Here is an 11,541-nt window from a genome sequence, read left to right on the forward strand (position 1 = left end):
TCAGAAGCTCAGAGCAGAATAGCTTTAAGTATTCAGACTAATGCACACTAATATCTCTTAAAAGTTCCCAAAACTTTAGGGCACTTCCAAAAAGACATTCTGTTTTAATAGCTGGCAAATGCAAGTCTTCAGAGAGCTGCATTAGCTGAGCTAGAAAGCAAGCTAAGACATCTTACTCAATATCATATTAATTCATGAGACAAAGCCATTGGTTTTATACAAGATAGCTGAACTTTCTTTAGTCTGGCCAAAGCAACATTTCAGTTCCGTCAGCATCAGGAACACAGAATGAGACCATCTAAGACCAGCACAAACACATTGAGACAGGAAACCAACTGTTTCCAAATCAACGAAGATCCTCTATGTTTCCTTGAGACAGAACTTTGATCCCCGCCTTTCCCCTTGCCATTTGACCTCTTCAGGAAGGCATCTTGCTGTGTGTGCAATGTGGATTTCAAGAAACAAGAGTTTCTTTCCCCCCAGTTTGATAACAACGTTGGAAGTATGTAGAGGTTCATAAAGGAAATCCGTCAGCCTGCCAGTCTTCTAACAGTCCCCTCTCAAAATGCATCTCCTTCCTTTTTGTTTCCAACTCTTTTAGGTCCTCTGACAGAAGCAGCCCTAAAGCACAAGCCCCCATTTTAATTTTTAAAATTGTGTAGACTACAATCTCTCTTCTTCCTCCATCATCTGCACTCATCACACACCAGAAATTAACTTCCAAGTTGTTCAGTGTGACACATTCTTCATAGATGCAAGTTTAAGTGTGATGCTTGAACTGTTTATACAGGGTCCACAAAGCTTGGGAGGTAGCAGGCAGCTACAAAGGGCTCTCTGATCTGCTTTTTAATAGGGCTCTGATCCAAGGCTGAATCAGTCTCAACCAGTGATAGTGATTTGGGAGCCACAGCCCTTTCACATGCCATATCTAGGATTGCCAGCCTCCAGGTGGGACCTGGAGATCTCCCACTTTTACCACTGATCTCCTGCTGGCAGAGATCAGCTCCCCTGGAGAAAATGGCTGCTTTGAAGGGTGGACTCTGTGGCATTATATCATGCTGAAGTCCCTCCCCCCCCCCCAAACCCTGCCCTCTCCCAGAACAACCCCCCAAAGTTTCCAGGTATTTTCCAACACAGACCTGGAAACTCTATGATGCTTTTTAAAGCATGTGGCACCTGCCCAATGTTTTAAATCAAAATGAGTAAGGCCTTTGGCAAGTTGGCAGGTGTTTCCTACCTTGAAACAGCCACTGTTGGAGGAATGGGCAAGCTGCAAGCCTCCCTGGGGTGAAGGCCTTGTGTCAGTGATAGAAGTAAATGTGGCTTCTTTGGCTGATGATAATTGTGAATAGGACTTTCTGTGAGCTATAACCCTTGAGGTGTTAGAGGCTTTGTGCCAGAGATAGTAATAAATGTACTTATTGGTTAATAAATTCTATTTAGAGACCATCTGGGGTACAAAGGAGTCCAGGAAACTTTTAGCTGTCCATAGGAAAAGGAAAGTTCAGCGTCACACAAAACCAAAAGTTCCAGTATTCAGTTGAAAACCACCACAGGCTACTATTGTCTACGAATACAAAGTAGCATCTCTACAGTGAAATCCTTTGCACTGGAAAATAGAATGCAAACCAGATCAGTGTTATATCTGAAGTAACTAATATGGCTGTATTAGGACAGGTAACTCCTCAGTGCCACTCAGACTATTAGAGTTCTTAGAGGTTAGGTAATGATTCCCAGCAACCAATCAGCATATTTCTTGGCTAGTGCTCTGAGGTTATCTGGAAGTCATGTGGCTGCAGATGGTAGCTATTCTGTGAGCTCCCACCCTTCATAAGAGGGGGAAGCCAATTCTGTCCCCTTTCCCCGAGACAGAGATCTCCTGCCACAATTGGTATTAGTGGGTCAAACAAAGAACAATGTCAGAAACAAGTTTATACACTCGTCCTGAACATCATGAAAAAAAGGGGTGGGTAGGTGGTCTAATACCATACCAGAGAATTGATCTCACATGTTCCACCAATTGCATTATAGAAGACAGGTGGAAAGTGTGTTGTTTGCAGAATACTGCAATATTGCATGCTATAAATGAACAAGGACTATTAAATGCACAACTTCCAATATAACTCCCAAAAGTCACAAGTATGGAAAATAATCTTGCTGTATAATATTTTGTTGAGGCATTTTACAGAACCTGTCCTTATAACTGAGTTTCCTCTAACTACTCATTTTTCTACTGATTGCACGTGAGCAGAGTCATAACCACAAGTGGTTTGTGAAGTTGAAGGTTTTTGATTTGCTTGATATGAAAGCCCTCATCTTCTATCTAAATGGAACAAGTTGGTGCACATTTGCTTCCTTTTGTTCTATGGCTTGGATCCTTCAGTGTTTCATGACCAGAAGAATCTCCATCAGCTCACATCCCCTTTCCCGTCCCAGCCTCAAATGCTCCCCAAACACTCCTCCCTGTCTTTCTTTTGTCCTATATTTTTTTTCTTAATACATAGTATTTAACACCTAGTCCTTTCTAGGTTTTTATATCCTCTGTGCTATGGGAGCTGTAAGCACCAGAAGGAAATGCTATTTTTCAGTCATTTTGAACACTGATTTAAATGGTTTGTAATTCTTCACAATCCTCTTTAGACCACAGTGGAAAGCCTAAAAATATTTGCAAAATGGAGTGAATGAGAATCAGTCTGGGCACCAGTGGAAATGTTTATACAATCAGACTGAAACAACAAAGCATACTTCAAAGGTCAAATGGGGTTGACTTCCAAAAGTAAAACACATATTTAAAGTGGTCCAACAGACATATGGATATTTTATTTTGAATTAAAATTCTTCTACTGGTAAGCCAATTTAAATAGTATTTTAGTAGAAGGCGGAGGGTAAGATAAATAAATACCTGACACACAATTAGTGCCTTAGAGAATGCTGCAGCATAAAGACCTGGCACAAGAGCAGCTCACTGAAAAGCAAACCTTTCAGGGTGTGTATGGAGAATCTTTCAGTGAATATCAAAAACCTAGGGTTGCCAGGTCTTACTTGGTCCCTGCTGAGAGATCTTCTTTACATGCCATGACAGACCTGGCATGATGACATCACCCAGAAATGATATTATCATGTTGGGCATGTTGCAGGGGGGGCACTCTAGCACTTTGGGAAAAACTCTATGATTATCATAGAGTTTCCCCCTAAATGCTAGAGCATCCACCCATGACATACTTTGTGCAAAAATGTCACTTCCAGGTGATGTCATCATGACAGGCATTTCATGGTGTGCCAGTATTCTTTGGGGTCAGGGCTGCCCATCCCAGCCAGTTCCATGGCAGTGGATTGGAGGCCACAAAATCAGGGGAACCCCCACCCCCAGTGGGAGGCTGGGAACCCTACAAAAACTTCTTCAAAGCTACAGTTGTCACACATACACACCAGACTCAAAAGATACTCCCCTATGAATGCTACTCAAACTATGACTATGCTCAGAGTTTCCTGAGGCCTCCAAGCAGCCTTGCACACCAGGCCCTGACCTCAGAATGAGCCTATAGTTACTGTCATATGCAAACTTATTAGCTTATATTTTATTGTTTATTCCATTCTTCATCCAAGGAACAGAGGGTTTTGTGGGGGTAACCCATTTCATATTCACAGCAATTCTGTGGGTTAGGCTGGGTTGAGAGAGAATGGGTTGGATCCAGTCAGCTTTCCCACTCAGTCTCACCTAATTCCCATACTTCCTCCAAATCTCACTGCAAGTACCTTTTGTCTGTGCAGCCCCCCGATTCCCAAGATAGCATTTTTGGTGTTCAAAAGTCTCATCTATTTTTTCACCAGCAGAAAATTAATTTCATGGTTGAATGGGGGGAGGGGGGCAGGGCAGTTGTATCCCTCATGGCAAAATGCCTACTCCAGTAGCTACCCAACAAGCTTTCATTCCCATTATCACTGACTTGGCATGGGGAATAAGAAACTTAGCAGCATTTCAACCTTATCCACCTTTCTTATTGTTTTCTTCTTTAAGGACAGTATTTTCTCAGCTTGATTTAGATTTCAATCCCAAACTAACAGTTTCTTATCAGTCAGAGGAGAACTCACAGAGAATGGGACTTTCCCGTTCAGCTCTACAGCACCCCAGCAGAGTGGACCTTGTTCTATTTCAAGAAGTCTTGAAAGCCAGACAAAAAGTTATAGGAAGTTGCCTTATACAAAGTGAGAGCATTTGGCAGTCAAACTTGATATCGTATACACTGACTGACAGCCGCAGTGTTCTGCATTTACTAGGAATGAAATCCCAGGGATCTCAGGGACACTTTCCCTGAGTAAACATGTGTAAGATCTGGCTGAGAGAAAGTATGCTCACATTCATAGTACTTTGTTATCTTTACCATTCTTAGCCCTTCTTTTCCTGTTCCCATAAAGCACTAGACTAGAGTGCAAGTGCCATGTACATCAATAATGAATCATCATAAATCATCATTATCTTGAATTGTGAAAGGCTGTCCCCTGTGCAAATAGATGGATTCATGTAATTAGGTTAGCCATAACTAACAATGTTCCAACTTTATTTTGAAAAAATTGGTGGGGGGTAAAGTGTTCTTGGATCAGTCATAGTTCTTGAAAGAGCAGTTCTCTCAAGAGCAGTTCTCAAAAAAGCTCTCTCAGCCCCACCTACAGCCCCAGGATGTAGAGTTGGCAGTTCTGTATTAGAAAATACCTGGAGATTTTGTGGGTGGATCTAGGAGAGGGCAGGATTTGGGGAAGGGAGGGGCCTCAGCATGGTACAATACCATAGTAGCCATTTTCTTCAGTTGATCTCTGCCAGTTGGAGATCAGTTGTAAAAGTGAGAGATCGCCACTTGGAGGCTGGCAACCCTAACAGGTGTCTATTGTGGGGAGAGGAAAGGACAGAAGATTGTAAACTGCTCTGAGGATGGGATATAAATCCAGTCTCTTCTCTTCTAAAATAAATGTCCTCTACTTGGAGGTCCACAACAAATCTTGGGATGGGCATCTCAGCATCCATTCTGATGGCTATGGCAGCCCAAAATGTTGCCTGAGGTCTCACAAGGTCTTAGAATCCCCATGTGGTACCTCAAATCTGTAGTGGTGGTGAGGAAGCTGAGATAGCAGCCAGGAGGAGGAAGTGAGTGAGAGAGAGAGAGAGAGAGAGAGATAACTGGCAAGGCTGGTGAGCACTAGGACCAGAAGGTGAGGCAGAGGACAAGGGGAGAGGAAGAGGAGCCTGTGGCTCAGTGGTAGAGCATCTGTGTGACATGTAGAAGGCCTCATGTTCAGTCCTAGGCATCTCAAGTTAAAGGTTCTGGCAGTAGATGATGTGAAAGACCTCTACCTGAGACTCTGGAGAGCCGCTGATGGTCTTCATAGACAATACTGCCTGTGATGGACTAAAGGTCTAATTCAGTATAAGGTACCTTTATGTGTTCATGAGGGAACAGAAAGGAGGGGAAGCAACAAGTAAGCAGAGAAATGGTATTCCCTTCCGTTGACATTTCTTGTGGATCCCCACACTGGCTCCTATATGAATAATGAAAACTTCACAACTGGCCTACCCACAGAAGAAGCAGGGATCACTAACTACTTAGAGAATACCCCAGATATGCAGGCAAAAAATTAACTTTGTGAATTAATCAAAAGTTGGGGGGAGAATCCTTTAAAAACTGGTCTGAAGGGACTGAATGTTGAGACCTGCAGAGTGTCAGATGAGGGGAAAATGGGGAGGAAGCAGAAATCACCTTGCTTGGCCCCCTGCGAGAGGTTGGAGTATTCCAGGTGGGGAGATTTTGGGGAGATAGGCTTCAGTTTCCCAATTGTTCCCTGTAGAAACTCTCTTGCTTGCTTGTATTAATAATAGTAATGATACTTCATGTCATGATGCATAGTAAGCTAACATTTGTCTCTGAGCCAGAGGTGATAATGCTGTCTGATCTTTGAAGTGTCCTGATTATCTGCCTCAGCTCTGTGTTAAAATCTAAACAGAAAAGGAGAAGAATATATACACTGCCCACATTTCCCTTCATCAGCATATTGGGCTGTGGTAAATTGTTGTCTATTGTCGAGGCTGCTGAGGGTCACACAAGGAAAAGCAGTAAAAGCATTTTGTGTAAATTCCAGAGGTGTGGTCCCCACCTTGGAACGAGGGTGGAGTAGGGTTTTTTTGCCCTCTCAGCAGCAACACCCACAACAGATCCCCCTCTTTCCTTTCCCCCACCCCTTAGGACAAGGTTAAGTGAGCTTAAAAGTCTGCCAAAGGCATCGACTTTAATGCCTCCCCTACTCGGGGAATGTCAATACTGCTTTCCTGGACTCCGCCTGTTGTATCTAGAGGAAGGCGGGTTCTTATTGTCTTCCACTACTTGCCCCAGGAAATATGATATCACACTTAAACAAAAGCGGGAAAGCTGACAGATCTACTGAGATGGGTGTGACTACAATACACACCTAAAACAGTCAAATCTTGTGGATTGGCAGCATTTCAGGACTTGGGTTCAAATATGCATGTGGGGCCTGCCCATGTTCTCCTTTTACTCCCCCACCCACATACGATATAGTTTGAAAGGATAAACAAGTTCGCAAGGACAAATCAGAGAGATAAGTGCTGTAAACCTATCCCCTGGAAATTTTTTCCCTTCAGATTTATTTACTTCATTTGTACCATGCCTTTCACCGCAGTGGGGACCCAGAGTGGTTTATATCATTCTCCTCTCCTCCATTTTATCCTAACAACCCTGTGAGGTAGGTAATGTCACTCAGTGAGCTTCCATGGCATGAGTGAGGATTTGAACCCTGGTCTCCTACATATTAATCCATCATTTTAACCATTACACCACAAAATATTAGTTGATAGTAGAAGAGGGAGAAAAGGATATGACTGATTTTAATGAAGAAATGTTGCAAATAATTCACAGTTGTATACAGGGCCTTTTTTGTAGCAGTAACTCCTTTATATATTAGGCCACACCCCCTGATATAGCCAATCCTCATGGTATTTCCATTAGCTTTTGCAGCTCATAGAAGTTTATGTAGTGATGATGTTATCCAATACAATACAGCCTGGATACAGATATCAATACAGAACCCAGTATAGATGCAAAGCTTCTATAGAGGATAGAAAGATGTTTGGGTGAGCCAGACATCTAGGTTTTTATGAAGTAGAGAATTTTTGATAACTATTATAAGATGTTCTGAACCTGCACATAAAAGGGCTACCACCAAGAGTTATGCTAGAGAAATATGTACATGAGAATGGCCATGTAAGTATATCAGTGTAGACAGAATTAGATGACAGTATGCACAGATGCCTTCTCAATTGTTCTCTAATTTACTCTCACAAACACATTGTCACGCTTACTCCCATTCTACAGATTGACAACTGATAAGTAATAATGCACCAACCAAAGCTGCTGATTTGGATCCATGTCACTCATGCCCATATCTGGCATTTTATCTCAAGCGGTTTTTTTAAACTTATCTCCACCCCCCCCCCCTTCTGAGTTTATCTTCTCTTTTTCAGTAAATGCTGCCCCAAAATAAGGGAAAAGAAGAGGATAAATCATATGTGTGATAAGAATATAAGCAGCAACTGATAACTGAAGCAAAAGACACAAAGAGATAAACATTCCTATTTTGGGGTTTGCTGATGTATTTAAATAAAGAATAAACGGCTTTGACCACTAATAGCTTGCCTTTAATTTATTAGCACTTTATCATACACATTGTACTTTATTCAAATAGGTAGCCATGTGCCTGAAGAAGTGTGCCTGTGCACAAAAGCTTATACCTTGAATAAAACTTTGCTGGTTTTAAAGATGCCAGTGAACTCAAATTTTGTTCTGTTGTACTTCATTATTATGGATTTATATAAATAAAGAATAGTAACACTCAGTGCCATCCTAAGCAAGTATTCTAATAAATAAATACCACTGAGTCCAATGGGACTTACTCCCAAGTAAGTGTGCTTAGGATAGCAGCCATTATACTGTTTGACTGCTTATTTGAAGTCATTTGTGATGCAATCATTCATATACAATGCATGTTCCACAAAGTGTTAGCACCAAGATGCTGCTAACTGTAAGAGTCACAATGTTATGTAAAACAACATACCAATATCAAACGTATACTATATCTCTTTCTACAAATCCTAGCCAACAGATCTGGTACTTGTCATCACCCTTATAGAAACAAGTCATATAAGTAGGTACACTGACCCAAATGTACACCTGACCCAATGTGGTATCTGCAAAGTTATCTGCACACATCCAATCAAATTATCAAAAAGTGATGTGAAGGTCGATTGAGCAAAACTGACTTCTGCAATAATATTGAGCCAGACAGAGTTTTCTGATTTAAAGTGGCTAAAGGAATCTGATCCTTCGCAGTATTACCCAGTTAATTTATACACCATAATGCTCCCGAATAACTAAAGGAATCCTACCTGATAGCATGAGGCTGAATCCACTGAGAGTTAAAAACAGTAAAGAAGTCCACGGTTTGCCAAGTATATCCATCCAGTTTGCACAGCAGCCTGTGGCGTAACAGAGGACCTTTCAGTAGGATAACCCTTCGTTGAGGCACTTTGTTTGTATTGTATGGTAATGGAGTAACATCACCAGGGAACGATAAGTTAGCTGCAACACTAGAGTGGGGTAGAGCAGTCTCTGTGGCTGTCTGAGCACAGGGAGTTTTAAGTTCCTTTTTCCTGTTTCCTCTGTAGATTAGGATGGGAAAGGCAGGATCTTAAAGGCATTATGTATCAGCAGGATTTCTGAGACTGTATGAGTTCCATCCATCTAATACATCAAAACACTTATCTGCTGCTGTAGGGTGGGGGGAAGAGGATGGTTCTTTGAGAAACCCCCAACAGGTCATGGCCGGTGCTGTCAGGAACAATAGGGACATCCTCCAGTAGGAAGAATTATGAGAATAACAAACCCCCTCCGCCTTTGTATGGTATGTGAAAAGCTGCTGCTCCATCTCCTTTTCAAATTCCCCATCAGCTAATTACTCCCAGAGACACCATTCAGGCTATAAGACTGCATAAAAGGCTTTCAGGATGAAGTGTTTCTCCCCCTAGCTACTTGATATATCTGCATATAAGAGCAGCTGTACATCAAGAATGACCAACTTCTGTATTCTTGGGAGCTCCTTTACGCTGCAAAATCTGATCCAAAGACAGGAACTCTCTCTCATGGATGGTCAGGCAGATTTTATAATCAAGTAGGTATCACCCAGAAGTAGGGACTTGACAGATACAGAATGTAAATGCTTGAATAATCAGATATCATTGGGATTTGGAGGAGAGGGGAGAAAAGTTGAGGAACAGACATGCTGAATGATCCCCTTAGGAGGGCAGTTAACTTCACTTTCCCCCAGTGTACACGAGAAAGCAATTCTGTAAAATATGTATCCAAGTGTAGCCAAGCTGGATCAGACTAACATGCTTCATCCACTCCAACTTCCTGTTTCTAATAATGGCCAGTCAGATTCTACATGGGAGCCCTTGAGCCGGGGTCCAAAGTACAAATGATGGGGGCCCGTTTTCTTTTTTCTTACATATGAAATTGTGAAAGTTTAAAAAAAATGCTTTGGTTAAACTTTGGTAGGAACTCCTTTAGACCATATGGAATTATTTCAGGCATTTGATCTGGCCTGAAGGTCACCTGTTGATCATTCCAGGCTTCAATTATGTAAGCACCATAGAGGAATATCGAAGGTACCTGATATCATGGGACTTACCCTTCTCCCACAGAACATTTAAACAAATAATCCTCCAGAAAGTCAATGTCATTCTGGAAAAGCAGATAAAGCTGTACTAGAATGCACTAGTAGCTCCCCTTGTAAGTCAGTACTGGAAAGACTGACCACAGGAACATCACAACAGAATTTCATGCATAGAGAAAACTGGAATTTTAAAAATCTAATTTCAGAGTAGGTTTGAGAAATGGCAGAGAGTTACCAAAAGATTGGAAAATGGAAGAAAAATTGAAGGAGCACAGAAAAACAGGTTACCAGCTGTTTCTGTCGTCCCTCCCCTATGATGTTGATATAAACAGCAACATTACCTTTGATTGGGAAGTGATTTACAAAAGTCCTGTGCAAATTTATATAATCTAGACAGAATGTGATAGTTCGTTATAGCTCCCCCTCAGAGTGTCCTGTGAGCTGTTTCCCGCCCAAACAATCATGTGCTCTGAGGGAGTGGTGCCCTGCTACCCTGTTTTCATCATCAGTCTTCTGTGCAGTCCCACATCAGGAGTCTAATAAGCTATTCACTAAGGAGTGGGGTAGAGCTCTCATCAAAACAAGGAATGAAGTACTACTCTCCCCAGTGACAGCCTTTGTCTTGTGTTGACATCCACAAAGTAACGTTTGATGAAAGTATCAAAAGATGCCCAGGTAGCTGCTGTGCATATGTCTTGGAGGAGACTCCCCTGGAGGAAGGCTACAGAAGATGCTTAGGCCCTTGAGGAATGTGCTTGAAGAGAAAGCAGATGTGACACTCCAGCCTGATCATAACACAGCTTAATTGCGCAATGATCCATCTTGACAGTGTTTGGGACTACATTACTTTACCATTTCTTTTGCCAGCATTGCCCCACAAAGAGATGTGGATCTTTATGAAATAAGTTGGTTCTTTTCAAATAGAACACATGTGCTTTCTTAAGATCTAATGTATGTAATGCCCTTTCCACATCTAAAGTAGAGTGTGAGTGTGATGGGGAAACGGAGAATAATATCTTGTGACAAGTGAAAACCAGAAATCACTTTAGGCAAAAATTCCAAACTTGGGTGTAGGACAACTTTCCTTTCATGAAATTTTAAAAACGGGGAATCATAACCTAGTGTAGCTGACTCACTGGCCCTTTTCAAACCGTCTTTGTATTTGTTTTATTAACTAGTGCTAATGGATTTTTTCCTGTCATTTTAGACAGACCCATTATACTAACTGGCTGCTAGCAGAATTTATTTACCTGTTTATACACCCCCGCTTGGTTGGGTTAGTGAAGCATGATTGAACCGCTTTTGAGGGAAACCACTTTCTTCCATTTTCTACCCCTTTGTTGCACTTCTGAATAACTGTGGTGTGCTGTTTAAAATATCCATAGTGCTTCCTACAATTCTGCTTCCCCCATCCTTTTTTGCCACACAATCTTCCTCAGACTTTTTTTTAATGTTCTAAGTTGAGCGCTATAGCACTAAACCAGTATACGCTATAGCAGCATTGTGAGAATAATACCCCTATTTTCAGAACATCGTAGTCACCCGTTTGGTTGCCAGGGTGCCTGGAGACTCAGCTCACACACATCTACCAGAAGGACGTGGGTTTTGTCTACCAACTGGAAGGAACTTATGAGTACTAACAGCCACAACATTGCAGCAGCACTCTGTGTCTTTTGAGGAGTGCTACCCAGGAGAACAGATGGTTTCCAGTCGCTCCGTGCAATCCCCATCTTGGCCATAGCAGCGGAAGAAGGTGCGCCGCCAGGAACTGTCCAGGCAAGCAGTTTCCAGTCCCAACCATAGAAT

General features: G+C 42.0%; 1 protein-coding gene across 2 annotated transcripts in view; it reads right to left on the bottom strand.

Moving 5' to 3' along the window:
• Nucleotides 1-8,803, bottom strand: part of TEK (TEK receptor tyrosine kinase) — a 64,711-nt gene extending 55,908 nt beyond the window's left edge. For both annotated transcript variants that reach the window (XM_060237188.1, XM_060237187.1), the window contains exon 1: nt 8,450-8,803. In XM_060237188.1, the coding sequence (XP_060093171.1) occupies nt 8,450-8,522 (73 nt within the window). In that variant the 5' untranslated portion in view covers nt 8,523-8,803. The remainder of the gene's footprint in view (nt 1-8,449) is intronic.
• Between the last annotated feature and the right edge of the window lie 2,738 nt (nt 8,804-11,541).

The sequence above is a fragment of the Heteronotia binoei genome, chromosome 4 (assembly GCF_032191835.1).
Source record: "Heteronotia binoei isolate CCM8104 ecotype False Entrance Well chromosome 4, APGP_CSIRO_Hbin_v1, whole genome shotgun sequence".
NCBI classification, from domain to species: Eukaryota; Metazoa; Chordata; class Lepidosauria; order Squamata; family Gekkonidae; genus Heteronotia; species Heteronotia binoei.